The following is a 27737-nucleotide window of genomic DNA, read 5'->3' as shown; positions in this document are numbered from 1 at the left end:
GGAGTGGGGAAAATACAGAATGCCACTGCATGGCACACACATCTATCAAATCAAAAGTTTAAGATTGTTTTACAATGACAATGTGAAATCTAAGTACAATGCTTAGATACACTGTCATTCAAGACAAGATGCATGCCATTCATGGCCATGGTCATAGTGATGAGACATGCAAAACAAACACACACACACACACACACACACACGCACACACGCACGCACGCACGCACGCACGCACGCACGCACGCACGCACGCACGCACGCACGCACGCGCACACACGCAAACGGTGTCATGTAGGCTGTGACTACATTGTGCAGGCGGAAATAATGTGATGATAGTTTCATTCAAAGCACATTAGACTGAACAATGTTATTCTTTCCTTTAGATATTTGGCAGCAGAGATAATCCCTCACACCTGTCTTCATCATGCAAGCACAACCCAGAAGGTACATAGAAAAATAGAGAAGTTCAACCCTGGAACTCATTCTAGGGCAGAGATGTAGGAACCCCAAAACACTAAGACAGATGAAAAGGAGAGAAAGAAAGTGATAATGGATATAAAAGACAACAAGAGAACCAAATGAAACATGAACATTCCCCTTCATGGAGATCCACAGTGATGCTGCAAGAGTGCGGAAAGAAGGGGATGGATCGTGTAGAGGAAGATCATGGCTCTGGCACCGTGGCCTCTGGGTTTCCACTCACCCTTGTTGAGTTTGTTCTGCTCCATTATGTTGTACTGGAGCTGGGAGCCCATGTCCTGCTGTTTCTGTTGCTGCTGGGCTGGGGTGGGCTTCCAGCAATGCTTCTCGTTCACCCCTTCACCCCCTATACCCCCACCTCCACTGCCACCAGTGCCTCTGTCCGTGTTCATGTTGTTGCCCATGATGGAGGACTGGATGAGCTGCGTGGTGGCGTAGGGCGTCGGCTGCCCACCTGGCCCGACAAAGCGCCCGTCCTTTAAATTGGGGCTGTTGAATGTCTTCATCTCGTTGATCTTGTTGGATAGGTCGACGTCTCCGTAGACGCCGGACTCTGGCACCATCAGGTTTGTCTGCTTGTTCTCCATCTGGTTGTTATAATTCGCGATGCAGTCGGCTGGAGAACATGGGGAGGGTTGTTTAATGTTTAGTAACATTGGCCAGGCTTCTAGTGCGGAACATCTTAGTAGCAGTGTTTGAGACAATAGAAGGTACTTATCCCCTTACGAAGTTACAAGAGAAAGTATTTTTGCTTTCTCTTGTAAAATTCATGAAGAATGAATGTATTCCTTCTTGTCTACATTACAAAAGAGCACTGTGCCTCTCAAACAGACACAACGATTTCAGTTCAAAAGCTCACTTTTTAATTGCCAAATGGCAATCTGCTTTACATGAGTGACGGGAGTGCTATTATACATTTCTGCTCTGGATTTCTACATCAGCCATGTCTCACTCCATGACTCAACGTGGTCGAAGACGGAGCATCATCTCTGTTCTTCCTCCATTTGACAGTGGGTCGGCTTTTGCTCATTGAGCGGGACAGAGGGACGTGTCTGTATCAAAGACCTGCGTTGAGGAGCGTGGTAAAAGCACAGCTCCGCTGACAGATCCCGCTGACAGATCCAATTTTCCCTGGCTCATAAAATATTCAAATCCTCCCGCAGATCTGAGAGTCAGCCTTGCGGTAAATACCAAGGACAGCCATAGGTGCACACTGCTCGCTCGCCGAGCATGCCTCACATTTCAGCAGAGTGTGGGATAGCTAAACACTTCAAAGGTGGATGTGTCAGAGGGCCCCTATGGCTGAGATGAAGGGACATTAACTCCTATCCTAGTCAGTGATCCTGTTAATGTTCACAGAGTTTAGGGTTGGCACACACACAAAGCAAGTGCACTACTAGGGTGCTAGTTGTTATGGGGGGTCATGCAATGTGTGGGGAGGCTTTTGACATGCTATCCCTTCTAAAACAACTCGGAGCATCCCTTATTCTGATTTTGCGTGCGTCCATGCACACACATGCATTTACTGTATGTGTGCACTACTGTATGTACAGTATACCCTTGTTAGTGAAAGATACAGTAGTGCTGACTAAACTAAAAGGCCAGCTGGTGGTTTACCATCACTCTCTCTCTCTCTCTCTCCTTCTGTTACCACCTGTCTCTCTGCTTTCAATACTGTATGTCACCATAACACACTTTCATTCTCTCTCTTCTGACATTTCAGTTTCTTCCTCAATCATTCTGCCCTTCCTTTCTTCTGCATTTCATATTTCAGGTGCATCTTTCTCTCTCCCTCTCCCTCTCCCTCCCCCTCTCCCCCTCTCCCCCTCTCCCCCCCCCCCCCCCCCTCGCTCTCTCCTCTCTCTCTCTCTCTCTCTCTCTCTCTCTCTCTCTCTCTCTCTCTCATCCCTCTCCCTCTCCCTCTCCCTCTCCCTCTCCCTCTCCTCCCCCTCTCCCCCTCTCCCCCCCCCCCCCCCTCTCTCTCTCTCTCTCTCTCTCTCTCTCTCTCTCTCTCTCTCTCTCTCTCTGGCCACAGTCTGCCGTCCAGTTCTGACCTCTATGCTCGCTCCACATTTCTTAAATAACTGAGCACTTAGGGGAAATTACATTACCGGCTATAACAACAGTATGGAAATCAGCAAAGCAATTCGATTAGCAACAGAGTAAAGCCATAAGCTCCTTCCAGTGTACCCCTTCTATTTCCTGCCTAAAACAGCTCCACTTTAACCTCAAATAAATCAAGTGTGCAGGCAGTACAGGCACTCTTAATCCTAATATTTCTCCAAGTTTTCTTCTTCATACGGATCCCTAATGAAAAGAGAAATACATGGAACAACTCTCCAGGGACCTAACCCAGATATTACTTGCTTTGCACTACAGCTCTCTGCAAGTTCCTATGTTCCTTTTTGGCATCTGTCTTGTGGGAATATTCTCTAAGGACTGAATGGTGACGGGCTATGTTGGTTCTGACACTCACCTGGACGACTGTATGTTGCCAGGTTGCTGTCACTGTTGCCGTTGCCAGCAGTGCAGCAGTTGATGCTACAGTCGTTGTGGTTAGAGCAGGAGTTGGGCCACGTGTCAGCCAGCCAGGGCTGAGTGGCAGACTCCCCAATATTCAGCAATCCGGGCCTACAGAGAATGAGACCAAAATGGTTAACAACAGCAGAGGACCAAGCCAGCCAATAGGAACCCAATCCAGTGAACCAAAACACAGCACAAAACTAAACACAGCAGTAAAGCAATATTGACTAGGTGAACACAAGCCTTGGCTTCTATTTATTTAACACAACATGTGTTACAGTATGCATTAGGATTAAAAATAAGAAATATCCCCCACATTTCACGTAGATATCTTCAGATTTGGATGTAGATATAAATAGATATCTTTCATCTTTTGCTTTGCTGTCTCTTTCTTTTTCACATCACCCGTTCCACTTGCCCAGGGTGCACATTAGGGAGAAGCCCAGCTAAATAGATTGTGTGCGCTTGACTTGCCCACAGCCGATGACACTGTCCCCTCGTGAGCATTAGCGATCCGCTTGGATTAGACTGCCAGATAGAAATCACCAATGTTGCCAAATGCACATCCTCAGCAGCCAGTGAACCACAAATGTCCCCCCATTACATTCCAAAGTGTCAAAGAGCATCGCTATCTTCTTGAAAGGTGTTGTAGCTTGTACACGAAGAGGGGAGACTCCATGATGTACAGTATGTGATGGATATCAGTACTTCTAGATTGTCCAGCTCCTTTATACAGGAGACTCAGGACAGACATTGGATGTTTAAATAACTGAGATTGAACAAACTCTTATATCTTATTCATTGAATCAATCTCCCATGCAAAAAAGGGCTCAGTAGGCTACTCTTTTTTCGAGCCAAGAGCCATGCATTGTTACCGTGCACTTTTCTTAATAGAATGACTTGTCTTGTGGTATACTGTACTTTACATATTCCAACACTGAATTAACATAGAACTCCCCCCCCCCTCTCAATTTCCATTCAAATGATTAAGTATTGTTTTTGAGTTGTATGATCATTTGAATAATTAACACATTGTCTTGTGGCGCCAAATACAATCTCACAATAGCTGCTCAATCACCCAGACAGTCGTGTGTTTGTATTGAATTGTCTTTGTCCATTGTCTTTGGGCAGAGCAATGTGTGATTCAATCACAGAACAGGATAATAAGCTGGCTGCATAGATTCATAGCTGGCGGCTCAACACAGCCAATGTACAGCTCAACACAGCCAATATACAGTATGCATGATGCAGGCACAAACACAACCCCATCCCATGCACACACATGTGATGTATATTTGAAACACTATTCATGCCAGGGCAATGAAACAAATATTCCACTCATTTGTCTGAATGTGAAAAAATCTCCCCAAAGAGGACAATGTTAAACAAATTCATGCAGCCTCAGCCAAGTCACTAGGATAGTACTAGTCTGTCTGACAAAACGCACCATCCCACAATATGTAAAAAGATGCTCCAGTATCACCATCACTAGTATCTGGGTGTGTGCATCTCTATTGATGTTTTACAGTGATGCTATGGCACAGCCTTGTGGCTGGACACGGCTTTCCTCCATTTGCAACGAGGATGGGCTGTTGGCAGAATAGATGGTGCTTTGTTCCTGTTGGTAACACACAGTGGTGTAAAGTAACTAAGTACAGTACATTTACTTAAGTACTGTACGCAAGTACAATTTTTAGGTACTTTTACTTTACTGGAGTATTTCCAATTTTGTATAGTTTTACTTGAACTCCACCACAATTATTTAAAAACTTTAGTTACTTTGTTTATTATTATTTATAAACTTGTAGCTTGTAGCTCGGATTTTTATACATTTGAAAACTTGTTAAATGGGACATTCTGCATAATGAGTACTTTTTCTTTTGTATATTTTGATTCCAATACTTTTGTACTTTTACTAAATGAATTACCGACGTTTACTTGTAACAGAATATTTCTACATTGCAGTATTGATATGTATATGAGAACTTTTTCCACCACTGGTATTCACAACATACATTGTGCTCCACCTTCTCTCCACCACTGCATTGACCGTTTGCTTAAGCACAGCACTCCCCCTAGTGTTCTTTTGGGGAAATTACACTTTCTGATCATCACCAACTAAGCTAAAGGGATTCGGCACCATTTCAAAAACAATTTTCACTAAATGTACAAAATGTTGTTAACCCTTAATGTAATTCAAATGTACTAAATGTCTGCACTATTTGACTCTTCCGACATAGAATACGTCAATCAATTCTTACCTCCCAGCACTGCTGACAGCTTCTCCTCCTCTCTGATAGGCCACTGTGGAAGGAGAGAAACAAATTGACACGCTGCCATCACCGCTGACACCAACATAAATCATCACCATTATCAACATCATCCAAGTATAAGACCCAGTTATTCACATAAAATGTGACTGTGGTTAGATTAGGACCTTGGTGTGTATGTAGTACGTGCATATGTACCTACAGTATGTATGTGTTTATGTATCCATGTATCCAATGCATGTGCATTCATGTGAGTAATACATGACAACCCCTAGGCTGAGTCACAGTCAGCAACAGTGGCTGGAAGCGTATAAGAAGCTTATCAAGGATGGGGCTGCACCGCTTGTTGCCCGCCTGGCGTAGCCTCAGCAGGTTTGGAGCTCTGTGCATTACAAGTTGGGCTCTTTCAATGAGGTCTAAGCCGCCGGTGTGTGAAGGCGAGATAAACTCCCAACTTTAATTACAATCTCCTCCCTGAGAGGAGAAAAGTTAGGACTGTGTGTGTGTAACAAGGGCTGAGGGAACGTCCATTGTGCCTGCCCCTCTTTCAAAACAGGACGTTCAGCCTGGGTCTCTGCAGATAGCAAGAGAACCAATGAAGAATTAAATAATGCAAAAACTTTGGAATTACAACACGCTTGTAGATCAAAATCGACATCATGTAGCATTCTGGTTGTTACATCGGGTGACACGGCTGGTTGAGGGATTATGTGCTTACGGAGACAGAACCCATAACATCAAGCATAAAAGACTTCACCCAAAAGTCAAGCTGACTAAATGTCTGAAAGTGTTCCAGCGGATTGCAACAGTATAAATACAAGAAGAGTTGATTCCAAGCCTTCAGGCGGACGGGACAAACAAAACCCTCACAGTTTAGACATAGATTCAGCCCAGATAGGAATAGGATTAGTCAGTCCAACCACAAAATCGTAACTCTCTCTCCCTACCTTTCACTCATTCTGTCTCTCTCTCGCATCAGCCCTGACACATCTCTAAGCTACAAAGAGAAAGCCAGATGCATGAGAAACCCTATGAGACAGAAGGAGAGAGAGAGAAAGCATCCTTCTTTCAATGTTCACGCCGTGTCACCTCAAATCAGAGACTACCACTTTATTTTTTCTTAGCTCCTCTCTACCTCTTCTATCTAATTGGTGTATCGCAGTGCTGGAGTTTGATTCTTTTAAATCCCTGTGGATCTGTAGATGCCAGCAACGCTTTGATCAAGTTTGGGCCAGTTTTAATAGCATCTTAGTGGCAAGGCCTGCACGTCTTTAACTACTACATTCTGACATGACCCTAACATTTGGTGGAATATTTTTTGATTAGCTCCTTCTCTTACATTCTGCAGTTTTTAATTGAGTGCCCCTTTCCAACCTGTATCCAGTCAATGGCTCTCTCCATAACTGTGGCAGTTCAGATCATCAGGGAAAATGTTTGACAAGTAAAAATATGCATCTGGTATACACAAGTAGGCACATTTTCCGCCAACCTGCAGAGCAAAAGTGGAGAAATTGAGAGTGCTTACCTGTAGGTGTGAAGGTAAAGGATGGCACTGTTGATCGAAGCACAGCCCGAGAAGAAAAGAAAAAGGAATACCAAATTAGGCACACCAGTATTTAAATGTATCTCGGTACACCAACATGTAAACAATGTGTCTCAACTTTCTGGAATGTGCTCGACTGAGCTTATTTCTCTCTGCCACAGCACTCAGGTTAGAGTACACAACATATCCATTACAGGGGGAACCCAGCCATGTGCCACACCATCACAAAATCTGAATAAGTTCAGCTCCACCTCTTAACTCCAGCTATTCTCACACAGCATGTGCTGGCCCCTATACTAGCCTTTGAAACCTTCCGACAGCCATGGAACCCAAGCCCAAATGCTGGTTCCAAACCAGGCCCTGTGCACCGGAGGCCTGCTGGGAGGAGGGCACACACTAATGAGACCTTGCCATCTCTTACATACATGTCATCACCCTCACAGCTCTACTGCTCACACCCAGATACACAGTGAAATGACATTGGTTTGCTTCTTTAACGATCACTGTGTGGATGATTATGGGTGGTTATGTGGGTCTCTTTAGAATATCGTCTATACTGTCTGGCTTCTGATTTAGACACCTGAGACAACTAAGACAGTTGTAACTTTCTCATGTCCTCTCATATATGAAAATAAGTCTTTCAATGCCAGCACCAAGAAATGTCCCGTAAATGTCACAATTATCTCATCACTTTGGATCTCTCTCTTTTGAAGATCAAAGAGGCATAAGAGATTTAAGCGCATGGATGGCTTTATCTGCTTGATGTACTGTACGCATTGGAGCTGGAGAGAGACTGACAATTGGTATGCAAGACACCGTCAGAAACGCTAACGTGATTGAAATAAATAAATCAAATTACCACTCTGACACGAGACTGTCACAGATGCTCAGTAGCTAGCTAGATGAATCCTCCTGGCAGTGAAATAATGGTCACACGCTCCGGGAACACACGTATACAGACAACTAACCCATATTATTCTCTTCAGCGACTGTTCAGGCATTATGTTGCTAGTATAGAGACTACCGTTTAGTTAACTAGCTATGCTTGAGCTATTTCTTGAAAAAATTTATAAATACAAAACATGGTCATTTTATACTTTATTTCAAATCAGCTCAAGATAGAGAGGGGGAATAATACTACTGGAAAGAAATTTAGAATTCTGTCCTTGAATAATTATACTATTAAAATGCTATTTATTTTGGTTCGGGAAGATCTTGACACACACACACACACACACACACACACACACACACACACACACACACACACACACACACACACACACACACACACACACACACACACACACACACACACACACACACACACACACACACACACACACACACACACACACACACACACACACACACACACACACACACACACACACACTCCTGTACTGCCTCCGAATTCAACCTACTTCGGCCTGAGTGAAGTGTTGCTTCATGTGGTTGCAATTATACTCTTCTCCTCCTCTCAAAACATTCTTAGTTACCAGTTCCAACAAAGACTATGGCCTCTTGTGGTTTGGGACTGCAGGAGAAGGAGGCAGGGGAGAAAAACTACTGTGCCCATGAACGGCTTTGTGAGTTAACGTGAGGAAACACCAAACCTACAGAGTCATAGGGAGCCACAGAGGAAACCTCACACACAGTAGTCTCCTCTCCTGTGGCTCCTGGCCGCGTCACATGACTGTACTCATAAAGCCTTCAGACGTCCTGTTCTGTAGCCACAGGTTCCGCAGTAACTGACCACTGTTCCAAAGTCACGTCGGTTCAAACTCTCCAGTGTGGGCACCGTTTTATTGTGGGCATGAAAGACAGACGTTTTCCACATGAATATAACTATTTAATCATCCACTGTCGTTAACTTACTAATATGTTTTGAAAATCATGATTTCCTCATGTCCCTGTGTCTATTATAGGTTACAGTAGGTCATCTAAGCAAAACAACAAATTGACTGATTAAATAAATGTTAAGGGTGTGGTGGTACAGAGCATTCTTGTAGTGAAATATTGTAATGGCATGAGAGAAATTGTTGTTATTCCTTGCCTCTGCATTTGGGGGCCTCCGCAATCTTGCCACTCCCATTATCCCCGACCTCAGGGGAACTCTATAAACTTGAACTATTGTGTGTCAATCATGTTCCCCACATGATTGACATAATTGGCATAGTACTTGTTAACTCCTCCACATGAAGCAGGCCTCATGCTATAAGAACAGCAAGAATACTTTGTGCTTTCTGTTAGAATGACTCAAATGTAAATGAATGTACAGTAGACTTGAGATGAGTTGAACCAGTTGCAAGGAATATAATGTGTTTGAATTAGAAAATTCAGACGCCTGGACTGTTGCCAAATATTCAGCTAATAACTGACTGTACATTTTCTCACTGACTTACATCTCACTGCCATTCAACATTTCCTTCTAATTTCTTACATACATATCATGTTAAAGGTGCACTGGAGAGTGTTTGTGCTTAAACGTTATGTTAGCAGCTCCAAGTGTCAGTGAGAGATAACTGTATATTCCCTGCCTCTGAATCTCTGCATTTCAATAAGGAGTCGATGGGATGATACGTTTTCAATTATTTATGTGATTTAGATTGATAAAACAGTTTGTTGCTTAAATATATTGTACATTGAAGTGTGGTGTGATGCTGTTGCCCTTGTGGTACTAACCCTTGCGTATGCCTGCATAGCTGCTGGAGAGACCACTCCTCTTCTTGCGGTGGCGGTACAGCCAAATGCTGAAGACCATGAGGATGATCCAGCAAGCGGCTCCTATGCCTGCTATGAAGGCTGGCTGCTTGACCACATCTGAGATCTGCTGCGACAGAGGGTTCTGTGGGTTCCCAATGCCCTCCGTCATTCTCCCCGACGCATCTGTGGAGGGGCAGGTACAGGGGACGGGGTTGAGTGTTTGGAGGGGGGGGGGGGGGGGGGGGGGGGGGGGCAGGGTAACGAAAGGATTAGAAGAAGGCATGAATGGAAATGATGAAGAATGAAAGGAAGCGTTTGGAAGAAAATTGAGTAGCGCATGAAAAATATGAAGAAATAAGTGTGAGGCAACAGTGGAAAATCTCAGCAGGAGAGTGTGAGGCTGTTTTCCTGCAGAGATGGAGCTGTCTCTCTACAATATTTAAAGGCATTCATTGCAAATCCCAGTTAACAATGGCAGCTGAGCAGACAAAAGTGTCGACCGAGGAACCCAGAGATTCAACACAGGGGCAGTTTCACCTGACAGGTCTGATGAGTGAGTCAACATTTGTTTCCCAATTACCATTATATTACTTGAACCCAATGAGATCAGCCTTAGAAAGAAACCTGGCGCACATTTGTGACCATCTGGTGTGTGAATGACTTTAAGCTTCAACTGTGAAATGCACTTGAACCACTTCAACTCTGGCAACAGAGTTTTGGCCATGTCAAAATAGTTGAAAATACTCATTTAAAAAATGGACACAAATAATTTATAAAACATTTGTGATTGAATGGTCCACAACACTGCTCTCATTTCATCTCATCTGTCAGTTCCATTTCTGCTGGATTGTTTGCCTGTCTTTGCCTATTTTCCTCATGTATTTTTCATATTGCAGACATTTTTAACTGTCAAGATTTTTCTAGCCAGAGGCAAAAACTAAACAAAGTTTTCAAAAGAGACAAGCTGTTAGCTTCTAAACGGTTTCTCTGTCTCTCTCTCTCTCTCTACCTCTGTCTGTTTGGTTGTTTTCATTTCCTCTGTTATTATACTTTTGTTTTTATGTTTCTCCTCTGTTCATTGTGTAGCTGTAACAAGAAACGTGTGGTGTGCTAATGTGACTAAAGCAGTCAACAAGGACGGCACAGGTATTTTGGCTGGAATGGCACACAACACAGCAAACCCTCACTGTGTGACAAATTCATTTGAGTGGAGCACCGGTCCCCGAGGCACACTGCTCCACTCCAGTGTTGGAACATGGCAACAAACCGCGGCAGGAACTCTTCAAGTGAGAGAAATTGTATCAGTCACAGCCTGTGCTTCTTCATGCCCATCCCAGCCCACTCAATACCCATTTAAAACAGACAGATCTCTTGCTCTCTCTGCCACACGTAGGTATTTCACATGCTTTCAATCTCCCTCCCCGGTGAGCTTGCTGAAAGCTTTTGTGGAACATAATTGCTGAAATGTCAGAAAATGTGTCCGTCTAGAACTTTAGACTGAAAGAGTGCAAAGATCTGAAAAAGAAAAAGAACTTGGATTTGACATGCATGCAGCCCTTACTGCATTGGCCCACGTTAATAACATGGCATGTGAAATCCTATGGCGCTAAGCTTATTGCTTTTGTTGTTTCAAATGAAAAACGGAGGAGGGCGTGGCAGGAGGCTAAACAACTCAGGCACGCAGGAACAGCATGTAACTGTTGTGATCACAATACGAGCTACTGAAGGTGAAAGGCATTTCAGGGTACACTGACAGTGTGCTGAACACAAGCATTAAGGTAGATCATTCATGCTCATCATGCCATGCATATGAGGGAGGATATGGTGGATAACCGGAATGTAATCATTTTAATTATAGTTTTAGCCATTGCTATTGACAGCACAGAGGCAAACATGATTGAATGCATTGTTCATTATAACAAGGAAACAATTTTTTTTGTAGCAATTCATTGTAGATGTCCTTTTATAATGTACAAACGTAAAGAATTAGCCCATAATATTTGGCAGTCTATTACCCTTGGAATCTAGGGTGCAATGAAACTAGTATTGGCCATACTGTATGTACAGTAAGTGAAATGGTATTTTGGCCTCCTGCAAAGTCTATTTTGGCATCGTCCCTGCGGACTCTACTCACCAAGCTGGAAGATGGTGACATCACTCTTAACTCCTGGACCAGCACCAGTGCTGGCTGCTACCTCCACGCTGTAGCGGATCCCCGGGGCTAAACTTGGGATCATCACAGAGAAGGTTGATCCGTCCACTGTGCGGTTGATGTGGTACCTGCTCTCATTCCCCAAACACCAGATCTGCCACAGAGAGAGAGTGTGTTATAATAAAGTGTTTTACGATGCCTTCATGACCACCTAGGCTGGACAGGAACTGCTGCTGAAAGTGTATAATCAGGAGTAGGCCTGAAAAATTACAGGATGTTACAATATGGTGGACAATACTGTATGTAGCCTTGCACTGTACTTCCTGCATTTCTGATTAGACACTGTTTTGACTCAGTATACCTGTATATACACAAAATATCACACCCGTGTGAAGTGAGGGGCGCTCTTATCATCGTACTGTACTGTACATCATCATCCATTCAATGGGTATTCAATGGAAATTTAGTTTGTGTAAGAGGAAAATCTACACTATAGCTGAATATAGGAGGGGCTAGCAGTGACAGATATGTTCTGTATCCATCGATCCAGACCCCATTAATCTTTCCCATAGGAAATTTCCAAACATAATACAGTACATTGATTATTTTAATCCTATAATAAAGCCAACCAGGCTCCTGGTGAATCATGACCATATGAAACATTTGATTCTGCAAATAATAATAATAATACCTTTAGGACAAATGCAAGGGGTCTGGATCGATGGAACCAGAAAATGGCATGCCCTAATGTTTGGTAGCTACCACACAGGAAATACAGTCAATACTAAACCCTCCCCAACACATTCAAATGTTCTCCATAATGGTCTCTATAACTCAACTACTGCATATCAACAATGTGTGTATCGCATTACGTCTCTCACAGTAATCCCAGTAGGAAAACATGAACAGAAACCTGTGCATTTTGTTTGTCAGGGTGCGTTCGACACAGGGTCAGTACTACCCTGGGTAGCCATAACATGTCAGAGTGAGGCCGTAAGCCCATGAAAAACAAACGTGAATCCGTAATCATCCCCATAACCCAATTACAGGGCGGGGAGGGGTCACCTCACTGCAAGGGCTGAACTAACTCAATCCAGGGTCACAAAGAGCACTATACATTCACCTCAGCATGATGCCTTCAGACCTCCACATCCTGAACCAGCCACTCTCTGCTTTTTTTTACTCCCACCACCTTCCACCCCCCAGTTAACTAGTTTCACAATGTGTGTGTGTGTGTGTGTGTGTGTGTGTGTGTGTGTGTGTGTGTGTGTGTGTGTGTGTGTGTGTGTGTGTGTGTGTGTGTGTGTGTGTGTGTGTGTGTGTGTTCCCTGGAAGAGTGTGCATGGTTGTGTGTGTGGTGCTACAAAGCTCTGAACATCTCGGAGGCTCTTGCAGCGAGAGAGGAAGCGCCCCTAGGGACCAGGCACAATAATGAGCAAGGAACACTTTCGACCTGGACTTAACAACCATGAAATTACTCTAAACCCCAGAAACCAGAAAACCTTTACCTGGAAAATGAACAGTGGCTTAACTTTTTAAACAGACTGCGTTGTACCCCCCCCCCCCCCCCCCCCCCCCATCATAATTTAAAATACATTCCCTATATACAAAACAAAAACGTTTTCCAATTAAAATGATACGACATACACAGAATAATACTTGAGCGGAGAGTGCTGCCACAAGTGAGGTCACTCCACAAAGAGAACGCAGAGCTGAAGCCATGTTAGGTCACTCCACAAAGAGAACGCAGAGTTGAAGCCATGTTAGGTCACTCCACAAAGAGAAGGCAGAGTTGAAGCCATGTTAGGGCAGCTAAGGCCTAATTTATCATTTGTCCGCTCGCCAAATACAACTAAATGTTGGCATAATCAAAGATTCAAAGTATAGAAATCATTGGAAGTAAAACAACAAATGTTTGTACAGTTTACTCCTTTCCATCCTTTGCTTGAAAGCTCATTACTTGCTCTTCTTCTGTCATTAGTGTATTTTTCTATCATGTATTTAATTGCTTGCAAGCGTCATACACAGAAAGGTCGGTTTCTAGTAATGAGACCATTATGCATGCATTCATATAATACTTAAATGCATGACTATAATACACATGACTGACAATTAGAAAGAGTACCTGTATTTATTTGTCATGTGTAATGAAATTAAATAATGAGCAATATTAGAGGGACTGAGCGATCCATTCATAAATATTAGAGACATTACTGTGTGGAATGAATACAAAGATGTATATGATGACCCTCTCCACCAGATGGCGGTGGTTCACAACATTTTCCTCCAGCTACCCTGCTCATCTCATTGTCTCCCACTCTCCAAGCCTCGCACACACAAACCGACGTGCCTTCGAAGGTGTGCCTCAACCCAGAATGCATTACCTTGCTGTATCCGTGCGCATTACCTCGCTGTATGTACCGTATGCATTGTCTGTGTTTTCTGTCATGGGCTCTGTGCCCACACAGCTGTCTGTGATGACTCCTTTGTGCTCCTCTGCAGTAAAGCCTATCAGACCTCAGACGTACATACATGGGGCTGCTGGGCTGGCAGACCTTACCTTGTATTCCTGGACCACCCCGTTTTGCTCCTCCTGCGGAGGGGGTTGCCAGGAGACCACGACGGCAGTCCCATTGTCCCCACTCTCCGTCACCGTAACATCCCGAGGGGGGGCGCTGGGAGCTGAAGGACAGACAAAAGACAAAAAAAACACACCTTCATACAACGTACTGTATGGTATTTTCCACACACACTGTACGCAGTCTGCTCCCATCCCAGCAGCAGCGCTTCTTTCATCTCCATGTGAGACTGAAGCTGAGGCGAGAACAAAGGAACGATAATCACACTCATATTTATAATTAGGCTGCTTCAGAAAACAGTCTCAATTCGATAGAAAGGTACATACAAAGATGTGCTGAGGGTAAATTAAGGGAAATTACTGTTTATTCATATACTGTAAAGTGGGGGCCATGATAGCGTGTATGATGCTGCCCCGGTGAGTATACTGTAATTAAACTAAATGAATTATGAACACAATGTAACCATCTTAATCGCATTCTGATTGAGTGTAATGAAAGCAGGCATTTTTTCCCACTCATGGGAGAACAGGCATCACATTTGGAACCAGAAAACAATTACAGACAAAATTGGGATCAAGAAAGAGAAGTCAAAGAGATGAAAGCAACACTCCCCACGCATCCCTTGCATACACACACATAAACAAACACTAATAAACACTCGTTAGTCACATTCTCGTGAATTCCGCGAGACCGTTGACTACAGAATCAACAATTAGGAACTGGGCTGGGATTGGAACAAACCTCGTGAGATGCCCAAAACCACACCCAGGGAGAAATTAGCACAGTATTCATTGGAATGTTGTATGGGGTTTTTGTCATGGTCTGCGTGGCTTTCGTGGGCCCTTTTCAAAGAGCTGAACATCCGTACTAGCATGGTTGAAAACACCACATTTTAACATAACATAATCTTGCCCACCCGGTGCCTGCTGTTAACAGCTCACGCACATGCATGCTGTGCATAGAAAATCATGTAAACAACATGTGCTGCGTGCGCGCGTGCGCACACACACGCACACGCACACACACACACACACACACACACACACACACACACACACACACACACACACACACACACACACACACACACACACACACACACACACACACACACACACACACACACACACACAAAAGACTAGTAAAGACTTGTCCCACTCACCTTCCTCCAGTGTTTTGCCAATTTTTACATCACTGTCTGTGCCCTGAAACTCGTTGAAGAAGGGGCGGACTTTGAACTCGTACGTCACTCCCTTGCGGAGCTGTGGCACCACAGCGATGTCGTCCCCCGTCGTGCGCACCTCAAACACAGCCCACTCGCTCCTCTGTAGGCCCTCTGGCGAAGGCCGGTACATCACCTTGTAGCCTTGGACGTACTGAGACTGCTGCTCCACCTAGTGGTGGATACAGGAACACAGACCGGGGTCAGCTTGACTCCATTGTGCCCATGCACAGTTAGTTTACAGTGGAAACTCTTACAGCACTGTCTGCATGGGATTACAGCACCAACAGGCAGAATTTGGCTCAGGGTGACTGATGGCACCAGCCCTAGCTAAAATGGGGTGCTAAGTTATCACATTGCTCCTCTATTTATCCATCCACATCGCCATCTTTCTCTTCATCTGTCTCTCTATGCGCCATTTAGAGCAGCAGCGTTCTGCGCTAACCACAGTATGAGGTCATCGGCCAGAGGTTCCTCAGAGTCTGGAGCTGGTTAAAGGGCTCCCGGAGAAGCCTCTCTCATCCTGGCCTGCTCTGCAGTCCAATGACTGACGGAGTAAAGGAGACATATTTTACTGAGGAACTTTAGTGCCTGATTATACTGTTAAAAGATAGAAAAATGTCAACTAAATAAAGAAGGCATAGCTAAAAGGCAGCTGTTGGTTAGATTTTGATGTTGCTGCATACACTTGGTGCATAGAAGACAGCCACTAGCCATTATGCTAATATCACTACCAGTCCCCGTGGAAGGCAGGCAGCACTGCCTTGTAAAGATTTTAATGATTTTCTCCATCTCTTGCCTATAAAGCTCTGCTGTCGGCTCAGGTGGTCTTCATTAGACTGAAACTGTGCAACCGCTTAAACACGACACAAAGGAAAATGTAAAGACCAAAAAACTCCACACTGGGAGTACATTTAACACCACAAAACCCAGGAAACCATAGCATATAAATGCACAGCTCTTTCTATATATAAAAAAAATTAAAACTAAAAAAGGTCCTGCTTTCTTCCCAGGACATTCCAGAAAGACAGGGGAACTGGGCAGTCGTGTTTTAAATCAGTCTTGGCATGTCAGTATCCTTTTCACATTTCCCAGTTGCCATTCATCACTCACTGTGGCACTTCATTACACCTGGGAATGTAGGGGTGGCCTGGTGTCAGAAAGGAAAGGTTTGAACTAAACCCCAGGGGTTTAATGTGGAGATGTTCATGTTCTACACCCGGATATCTACAGTAGTATTGTGTAAATCAGTGATTCACAACCGTCAGCCCTCTGGGCCACTGGTACTATTGGGTTTATATCCTTTATACTACCAGGTCTAAATACTCCCTGATACGACAGCTAATATAATAAGGTGAAAGCAATTTGTGTAAAATAATTTGAGAATAATTTGAGTAGTTTAGATGATTCTCAGTGTTAATTTAACCCAAAAGGGTCCAGGGTCCATTTGGGTTAAATTAACAGAAGACTGTTACACATCTAGCATCCACTAGAAAAAAGAACAAAAAAAGTCTAACCACCTCCACTTCACCTCAGATTATCTTCTATCTGCACCATTCCCTCTCCTCCTACATCTGCAAACCATTTCTAGGTAAGAGCACGAGTTTGCCGCCTCCTCCTTCTCAGTTGGATTATTTTAACAGCTGCTGAGTGTTTCCAATTTGCGACGGCACAGATTGGCACACCATACACTGCTATGCAGCAGTGCTTAAGTTATGGCAAAGGGCAGGGCAGGGCGCTACCGTATATAGTCTAGGTGTGTGTGCGTGCGTGCACGCCTGCTGTGGTGTTGGTTTGCGCTCTGGCCATCCGGCCAGTTCTGGTCCATGCCAGATGGACACTTAGAACACTTTTGACCACGTTCCAGACTCCCTCTCCCTCCACAGTGTCCTTCCTCTGCATGGCGCTAGGACGTTAGCACATTAGCACTGCTGAATGGCTAGACAAATTGACCGTGGGCATAGGAACACACCAGAACTGCCCATGGTGCTTCAGGGACCAGCTATTCAAATGACCCAAATCATAACATGTGGCTGAAATACAGTGCACCTGCATTTCACAAGGTCATCAATTATCAGCAGACGTGAGAGGAAGAGAGAGAGAGAGAGAGAGAGAGAGAGAGAGAGAGAGCACTCACCGTCCACTGTACCCTGACAGAGGAGGAGGAGAGGATGGTGGGGTTGTGTAGGTGAATGACCACTTCTCCCAACTCCCTCTGGATCTGACGATGGTCTACACCTTGACTGGTGGGGGGGATATCTGTACACACACGTGTGCGCACACACACACACACACACACACACACACACACACACACACACACACACACACACACACACACACACACACACACACACACACACACACACACACACACACACACACACACACACACACACACACACACACACACACACACACACACACACACACACATACAGTATATTTAAACACAAATAAGCTTAAGCTGATTTCCATTGTGGGGGATGAAATTATCAGAGACATACAGAACAGCCTGTGTAACTACCTCCGGTGGAATATCTTTGTGCATCATTAACTATAACGTAAATATACTTGACTAGATATGCGTAGCACCTTGTTAACAATCCTGTGGACCATACATTTGAATAATTTTAAACTCTCTCCTCCACTCTGAGCATTGTGAGCTTGTAGAGTTTCTATTTTCTCTAACTGATGTACTGTACAGGTATAGGGTTTAATGAGGTATGAGGTGGTAATTGAGGGCCCCTAGTACTATACCTTGTGTTTTCACAGCATCAGTGATAGGACTGGGGTCACTCAAGCCATAGGCGTTGGCTGCCCGTACTAAGAAGAGGTAGACTGCACTGGGCTTGAGATTCTTCAGTACGTAAGACTCGGTCTTCACATGTTCTGCCAGGGTTTGCCAACTGCTGCCTGATGCATGACTGTGGAAACAGCAGATAAGGTCAAGGATGGTCATCTTAATACTTGGAGGTGGTAAAAATGGCCACAAGGCGAATATTGTCAATGAATCCGTGACTTAGCTAGTTTGTCAATGCCTTTACCTGAAGGCCTCTATAATGTAGGACGTGGGTGTGGCTCCAGCATTAAGGTTGGGCTTCCAGGAAAGGGTGACGGTAGTCCGGGTGACGTCAGTGACCTCCGGTTTAGACGGGGCGCTGGGGATCAGGTTGGGGTCGGTCGGTCGTAATGGTTGCACTGGGACACCAAATTCTAAATGCATAACAGAGAAAGGGAGACAGTGTAATAAAGATACTGTATTATTTTAATTCCAGTGATGACATAATTATACGCCATCTCCATCTTTCATTTCCACAGTTAAGTTTATCTCACTGTCCTTTTTACCAAGTAATTTCACATAAAATCCAAAGCATTTGCAAAATGAGTTTAAGTTAAGTGAATTAAATTTTGACTCATTTCAGCACCTGCATACTGCTTTCTGTCACAGAATTATATTGTAGATTTAGATTATAAATACATTACCCACTTAAGACTAGAATAGATTTAGGTCATTTGAAAATAGCTGATCTACAAGCTCACAATGCATCGCGAGCTTGTAGATCTGCTTTTTTTTATGATTGTTATACATTTTCTACAATTTAAAACTTTTGAAATGGGACATTCTGCATAATGAGTACTTTTGGTACTTTAAGTACATTTTGATGCCAACACTTTTGTACTTTTACTAAAAACATAAATGTGAATAGGCCTACTGGACTTTTACTTGTAACTGAGTAGATTGTGGTATTGATACATTCACTTAAGTACTTCTTCCACCGCGATGGGTTGATGGACTTACCCTGCACCTCCAGGTAGGCTTTCCACGAGGCCTCCCCACTGGGAGTGGAGGCAATGCAGGTGTACATGCCAGTGTCACCAAGCTGGAGACAGAGAGGAGAGGAAACCAGTGACTTTGGTTAATGCTAATTTGTGGTTAATGCTAATTTGTGGAGCATGTGAGTGAGCATGGCATACACTTTACGGCTTTCCACGAGGCTTCACTACTGGGAGTAGAGGCAATGCAGGTGTACTGTACATGAGAATGACACCACGCCGAAGTCATAGAAGAGAGGAAACTATAGTGACTTTGGTTAAGGCTAATTTGCATAGCAGGCTCTCTCTTTCTTTGTCCCTGTATTGGGGCTGGGAAATATAATATATTATTGAGGTATTGAGGTGAAAAATAATGCCAAACCTAATAGCTCTCTCTCTCTCTCTCTCTCTCTCTCTCTCTCTGTTACTGCTCTGCTTATTGACACACTGGTGCAGTCTCTGGCAGTCAGCTGTCATTGCCTAGTAATCTCACCAGTCACCATCGTCTCCCTCACAGCACAAACTGAAAGCAGCTGGAAGGGCCAAGTGGCAGACCATTCTCAGTCAAATGGAAAAGATCTCCACAGAATCACAGACTAATTGGAGAGCTTTTTCTCAGCCTACATCCCCCAGAGTCCCAAACACGGAAGTGACGGCTCCATGCAACAGATGCGGTGACAATCTGTGGTGTAGAAATACGGTGGAACATTTGTTCAAAGATTATGGGACTGAAGCTTGTTCAGCAGAATGAAATGTTTGACATACCGACAATCCTGAGGAATGTTAAATTCAAATTTCACACACTGTGTGACATGATATAAAAGTATAATTATATTATTCATTTATTCAATATATACATATGTGGTTTCAACTGTTTGAAAGTCTGAGGTTAGGACAACAAAAAATATTTTGTTGTGGTTTCTAGAAGTAACAGTAGAGCACCGTGTGCTTGCGTGCACATGTTTTTGATTTAGCTTGCGTGTGTCTGTGTGTGTGTGTGTGTGTGTGTGTGTGTGTGTGTGTGTGTGTGTGTGTGTGTGTGCACGCGTGCGAGACAGAGAAAACTAGACTAGATTGTTTGCGTAATTGACTGTGAACAACTCCTCAAGGTGATGATGATCCTTTTCCTCCTGACAGCTAAAGCAGTCACGTTAAAAAACAACAACAATAATAGTCATGGAGCTATGGTGGAACCACATTAATGAGGAAAAAAATAGCTTGGCATGTCAAAGACATGACAAAAACAATTGTCGGCAAGAAATGACAAGTTCATTAATCTAAAGTGCCTGTGGAGTGTGCTGGGCTACAGCAGAGGGAGGGGTTGAGGCACATCCCTTCTCACTGGCGGTCCAATCACACTGTAGCCTTGTCACCACAAGACACCCCAGCCTTCATCAGAACACCGCAATCTGACGTGAACTCTGACCCTGTGACGCCTCCATCTGGAGGACACGTCAGCACCCCCTTCTCTCCCACACACACACGCACGCACGCACGCACACACGCACACCCACATGCACGCACACACTGCTGAATGACAGAACTAGAGTGTGTTCGACTTCACAGGATCCACTTCAAACCAAGACAGCTGACTGACAGCTTTACGGAGGCTGGGTGCTGGTGGAGACCACATGCTTTATTTGCCAAGCAGCAGGGGGTTTGCCTGCCATAGCAAGGGGTTTGCCTGCCGCGCCATACATCTGATACATAATCATATGCACTGCTCTGAAAGGTATTTGGATGTATTGGAAATGATTAAAAGGCACTATTTTCCAAAAGGGTTCGAATGTTTTAAATATAGGCTAGCCGATCTACAGTACAAGCTCAATGCATCACAGTGTGATGCATTCTTATCATCAATGATGCTGCTTTGCACAGCAAAAAAAAAAACAGAGAAAAAGAGGTGTTTCTCACCTTTGCATAGCGTATCTGTAAGGATCCTGTGTCCAGTTGTTTGACCCTGGAGTCATGCGTGGACACCAGCACGCCGTCCTTCCTCCACAGGATGGTGGGCGTGGGATTACCTGAAGCCACACAGCTCAAGACCACTGTGCCGTCCACAGCCACCGTTTGATTGGTTGGACCCTGACGGACTACTGGAGGGGGGCGGTCTGACACGACTGTGAAAAAGGGAAGGGGAAAAAAATGGCATAAGCGAGTGTGTGGAAATGTAGAAAACAAATGAAGAATGGTTGTGTTGTAGAGAGGATCGAAGGACGGAGCATTCAGGCAATTTCAACAACGCGTGTGTGTTGTCGACTGTGTGTGTGTGTGTGTGTGTGTGTGTGTGTGTGTGTACACAATAGGCAGAGAAGGGTACAAATGAATCTAACAACAGAGTGTAGCCAAGTGAGCATTTGAACAGAGCAAAGGGTAGTGGGAGAGAAAGAAATCCAATTTGAACAACTGGAAGCAATTTTCTAATCATTCAGCAGCAGGGGCTGACCTTAGCCAAACAAAGCGGTGTAATTAAAATGAAACAGGCTCAAATACTTTAGTCCTCTCTCTTTGCAGTTCCACCAGACGTCTGGTATTATACACACTCTCACAGCCGACAACCAAGTGGCCCATCCTCCAGCCATAAAACACTGGACAAGAGAGAAAATGCTTAAGAAAAAGAAAGAAAAACGGAACACAGTAGCATGAGGATTTTTCCATGTCTTCTCCCCTTCTCCGCCTGTGAGCGCTGGTGTTTTTTGAGCGGTACCTCCGCTCCATTACGCAGCTATGTGTGTATGTATGTCTGTGGGACAACACAAGCGTTAGCTAAACACAGCTCATTTGCATCTATCTGCGGCTAGTATGTGATGAGTGAACATACTTCAATCAAACAATCTAACCTCTAATTATGATGAGTGTGTGTGTGAGTGTGCGTGTGAGTGAGTGAGTGAGTGAGTGAGTGAGTGAGTGAGTGAGTGAGTGAGTGAGTGAGTGCGTGCGTGCGTGCGTGCGTGCGTGCGTGCCAGGGGGGCAGTGAAGCCAATAGTGTCTGAAGCCAGTAGGAAATCCTGACTTCCTGAAAGTTCATATAATGGCCTGTTGTGGCGCTGTCATTGGGCCCAAAAAACTCCAGGTCCATGTATTTGGGCCCAACTTCACCTAGACTGCATTACCTTAATAAACATGGTCATGAATACTTTCTGCTTCCAGTCACTAGTTTAAAGTCTCATTTCTCATGTCATAATATTATTTTTGTCTGGGCCCAAACGGATCTAGAAAGATTTACAATTCAAGGACTGACAGGCTTCATCTTACGTCCATATCAGACCCGGAGAACACTTTGTCCATATTGTTTTACAGTCTATGGTGTGTGCGTGTGTGAGTTGAAGAAGGAGACAGACAGACAGTGAGACAAGACAGGGAGACACAGACACAGAGAGAGAGAGAGAGAGAGAGAGATAGAGAGATAGAGGTTAAAATTACAGACACACCACAGTGTGACAGGCAGAGTCTGAGGGGATAGAGTATAATTACATACACATTTACATTATAGCATCACTTTTTCATTTTTATTTTGGCCACGGTGTGCACCATCTATCATGTGCGTGCTACTGTAGGGTTATCTAACTGCCTCCTATCATTGTTATGCACACTACTATTGATAACCACTGCTGCCAGCCATACTGATTTACAAGCTGGCCCTTTTCAGTGAGCAGCAATCAAATGAAAATCTAATGCGGTGTAGAAGTGACACAGAATGATGCATGCACATGTGCGTGCATCGTAAGATGAACACTGCGGTGCAACTCTCTGTGCAGCTTTGTCTTTGCTTTGGTACTGGGGATGGTGCAATTACAAAAACATTGTCAGCATGACCTGTAATTACCAGATCTGCCTGTGGAGAAGTAGGGGCCTGCTTACTTTAATAACTGTTATTATTATCCAGAGAGCAAGAGCGAATGAGAGAGAGAGGCTGAGGGAGACAGAAGCCATGCTGGTTCGGGCTTGAAATGAAGAGGGATGGTTGGCAAATTAAGGGATGAATCAAGGTGAGTGGTAGACAAAATAATAACTGTCCATGCAGGTCCGTATGGGAATGGCAGGAATGAAGCCAAAGTTAGTGCACCAGGCTGACAGGGACTGGCTACTAGGGTAATTAGAGGGGACCTGATCCAGACCTCACCACACAGCCACAATCCTCCAGCACAAGACGGCAGCAAACCAGCCGTACAACACTGGAGAGACACTAGCCAGACTGAAGGCTCTGAAGCCAAACGCTGAGCCACGGTCTGGGTGAACAGGCACCAGAGAGTCTCTACCCCCTGACAGGAACACATACAGTGGGCCAGACCAATCCCCACAGACCTCAATACGGATATTAATACGCTCCCCAGCACAACCACAGCCTATCAGATGTACAGTCTTAGCGTCATGAGTAAGGATTTACTGAAATACTGATATTTATCCACTCAAACTTTTTCTTTCAATGTTCCTCTCTGTTTAGTCCCTCCCCGAGCTCTGCCATAGACAGAAACCGCCTTGAGAAAGGCTGCCACTCACCGTCAGTGACCTCTAACAGTGCTTTGGTGATGACACTGCCAGCGATGTTGAGGGCCTGGCAGCTGTAGTAACCCACGTCTGAGCGCTCTGCGTCAGTGATGGTCAGGTCTCCAGTCTGAGATACAGAGAAGCGGCTGGATGGCTGCGGAGGCTGATAGGAGAACAGCAGGTTCTGGAAGGAATGAAAGAAAATATATGTGTGCTGCAGTGGGACTTTTATTAATTCTAATTATAATATCTATATCTATATTTAAACAGTAGGGGCCCTATCTTGCACGCCGCCGTACCCCTCATCCCTAAACGTTTTTTTTTTTTTTAACATTTCTAAATAGTTCAAATAGCTGTTCTACAAGCTCACAACGTGTCGATGTAGATCGGCTAGTTGAACTATATTAAAACGTTTTTCAAAATAGTAAAATAACTAAATAAGGCTAATAAGTTCAGGCATAAGGGCCCTATAGGTGTCAAATAATAATAATAGAAAACCTCCATACAGTAAGCATCCATAATACACATCATATATACCTGACTGCCCTCCCGTTGCCAGAAGATGGCTGGCTGAGGGTTTCCAGTAGCTTCACATTGGAAGGTGACAGTTCTGCCTACTCCAACCACCTGGTTTCGAGGTCTCACGACAAATACTGGTGGCACTGGGGAAGGAAAACGGTTGGTCATGTAGAGCAGTGGTTCCCAAACATTTTAGCCCGTGACCAAAAAGAGAAATTTGATGTCTCTCCGGGACCCAAACTAATGAAAATAGCATACAAGCTATCAGCTATTTTTGTTTTTTATCTTAAACATTTGTTTTCTAATTTATGGAAAAAGAAATTAAGTCAAGAAAGATTTTGCTTTTTTGGGAAAGTTTTTTGAAATGATAATAATTAAAAACAAAATGTAGTAAACAAAAAATAAAGGGACCCATAAAGATGTGTCCACGACCCACAAATGGGTCCCGACCCAGTGTTTGGGAAGCAGTGAGAGAGTGTGAGAATTGGCCATATTCAGACCGCAGCCATCTTACCAGCCATACCATAGACAGCCCATTCATCCAAACAGAAAAGTCCTAATTATATTAAACAACGTCAAAATCACCAAAATTGCAGCTGTAGGGAAAGCTTGAATTAGCCTCTTTCAATCTGTAAAGTGTTTGTTTCATAAAAATCTTTTTATGAGCTACTTCCTAATTCCTTACATGTGATTTTTTTCTGATTGAGTTTGGAAGCGCTCAACGGGCCATGTGTACCACCTGTTTTGAATGTGCACATAGTGCAGCAGGCAGCAGGAGGTTGCTTTACAGATTAGATAGGACTTTTCTGTTTGGATGAATGGGCTGTCTATGGGAAGTAGCACCTAGGTATCACCTTGCTGGCTGCGTTCTGAATATGGCCAATAGCATGGCTTCAATAGGGATATTTGAATTGAGAACCAGTAAGAATTTGACTGGGGCAAAATATATAGTGTCTGTATACAAATTAGTTACGACTGACTGCATACACAGTATATAAAGATTTCATGGAAAACTACAACCAACGGTTACCATGCCCCTTCATTTACATGGGCAAGGGCATGGTCCAATAAAATTTACATGGAAATGGGAGATAAATTTGAGCCATCTGTCCACGCTGACACCCTCCAATAGAGCAGGCCAGGGCCAGGATGCAGGGTCCATGCATCTTAATGATAAATCCCATCTCAGACTTTGCACAGTGTCACAGCCCAATGTCATCCACGTGGGCGGCTCTGAGTTGACATTAGACTTTGCTGTACTAATAGGACATCAATGTTGGGTGACACACCCTGAATACAGAGGGCCAGAGGCTGGGCATTTTCCTTCTTCATTTCAAAAGACAGCAGATACGCCCTCGTAATGTGATACTTCTCCTCACATCTTAATGCTTTTTCATACAGCAGCTGTGCAATACATCCACACATAAAAGCAATCTGGAAAATGTCATATTGAATACAGCCACAATTTGTCCATAAATAGGATGGCGTGGTGTTGGGCAATGCATAAATGCAAGAAGGGGGGAAATAATAGAATGCAATGATGTGGCTTTACCTTGGATGCCCAGACAGAGCATATCTTTACCCATTAATGTCCTTTATTCGCCGTTGCCCGTGACAACAGAAACATGAAAGCTGATTGGAGGGTGGAGAGGTGAAAGGAGGATGGAAGGGGTTGTGACAGCATCCTGCCTCTGTCAGAGCGGTGAATAGGTGACGGATGACATTTCAACTTACCAGAGATGACTGAAAAGGAAACAAAAACACACAACAAAAACACAAAGGGGGGATAAATAAATAATAAATTGGATGACACAAAGGGAAGAGATAAGGACAACAATGTGATGTTCATGGTATGGGTAAACAATACCAAATCATGTCAATGTCATTTAGTGAGGATGAGACATGATGGCATAATCACACCCCTAGTTTAAACCCCAGTGACAAAATTGCACGCACACACGCATGCACAGACAGACAAACAGACAGATACAGAGATCTCCATATATGGGCATTAAAATGGAACACATGCAGACAGACTCGGAGACTTGGATTTTCGGTTCTGGATAACTGTTTGTCTGACCGACTTCCCACTCACCCTCGGGTTCTCAGCGATACACGCGGAAATTATTTTCATCACAAGCAGGCTTGTATTCATGAAAGTGTTGTTTGTGTCGAATTGCTTCACAGTGAATGGAAATGAACAGAAAACTTGATGAATAATAGAAAAATGTGTATATAAACTCCAACACAGCACTAGGAGTATAATGAAATTGTGGTGTTTTGGATTTAATGAGGACATGGACTGCTTACAAGACACAAGACATCTACAAGCTTGTGAGCATTCAGCCTTCCATTTTCGGGGGAAAACATGCCCAAAGATAAGTGTGCTGAAATTATATATTAAAATGATGAAGAGAGGCACACATATCGTGATGAGACCGTCTTTGCCATTGATCTACATTGTGTGATACCCACATATCTTTTTCATGGTTTTGCGGGCGTTGCTCGCGTGTGTAAAGATGAACGTCTCCGTGGACTCTAATGAGGTCTTGGAGTACCCCCCTATAGCCGCAGCTGGATCACAGAGTCTTTCAAACATAGCCTTGCATATGTAAGACCGGCCCCATAAAAACACAAGGTGAATGTTAACTGTCACTCTCTGGTCATAAATCTCTCCCAGCCAATCACTCACCTTATCTAATCTGTCTGCTTCAACGGCTCCCACGGAAACATAAACGCTGTCAGTCAGAGTAATGACCCCCCCCCCATAGCTCCCCTCCTCCTAACACTGGCCTTTAAAATGCAGATAAGGCACACATCAAAAGGTCCCAGAAAAAGAGGCTTCGCCGCCATCCGTGCGTCCAACCAGGAGGGAAGAGCGGAGATAGACGCAATCATACGCACATGCACAAAAGCACACACACGCAAGCAAACACACACACACACACACACACACACGCACACACACACACACACACACACACACACACACACACACACACACACACACACACACACACACACACACACACACACACACACACACACGTAGAAAATAAAAAATACACCACGTAGAAAATACACAACCCCTACACACATCCGTTCATGTGCGTCTAAGCCTTTAATTAGGTAACCCTACCCCTGCCATGCCACTGTGATCACAGTGGTGGACCTGGAGGGAGAGGTGAGTCTTAAATCTGTCTGGGCTACTTTAGTGAGAGATCTCTGCTGTTGAATCACGGCAACACTGTAACACAGAGGGGAAGTCTCTGTATCAATAAGCTGATCACAGAGAAAGAGTCAAATGTATTGAGCAGTATAGCCTCCAGCCCACCCGGGGGCAGACTATAATGCCAATGACCACTGCAGAGACATTAATAGGGATTTGAGCCATGCTGCAGACCGGGAGGCTAGAAATGGACAACAGCATGCTGAGGAC

General features: G+C 44.2%; 1 protein-coding gene across 1 annotated transcript in view; it reads right to left on the bottom strand.

Moving 5' to 3' along the window:
* LOC310864738 (roundabout homolog 1-like) overlaps positions 1-27737 on the bottom strand; it is a 159621-nt gene that overhangs the window by 10380 nt on the left and 121504 nt on the right. The window contains 15 exon segments of the mRNA XM_083773463.1: positions 704-1096; positions 2957-3111; positions 5265-5307; positions 6799-6825; positions 9502-9705; positions 11657-11828; positions 14235-14356; positions 15416-15647; positions 17613-17734; positions 18236-18402; positions 18523-18691; positions 19278-19359; positions 21206-21411; positions 23792-23963; positions 24317-24441. Coding sequence (XP_083629589.1) covers positions 704-1096; positions 2957-3111; positions 5265-5307; positions 6799-6825; positions 9502-9705; positions 11657-11828; positions 14235-14356; positions 15416-15647; positions 17613-17734; positions 18236-18402; positions 18523-18691; positions 19278-19359; positions 21206-21411; positions 23792-23963; positions 24317-24441 — 2391 coding nt within the window.

The sequence above is a fragment of the Protomyctophum parallelum genome, assembly GCF_964188405.1.
Source record: "Protomyctophum parallelum genome assembly, chromosome: 9".
NCBI lineage: Eukaryota > Metazoa > Chordata > Actinopteri > Myctophiformes > Myctophidae > Protomyctophum > Protomyctophum parallelum.
This window is presented reverse-complemented; position numbering and strand designations above follow the sequence as displayed.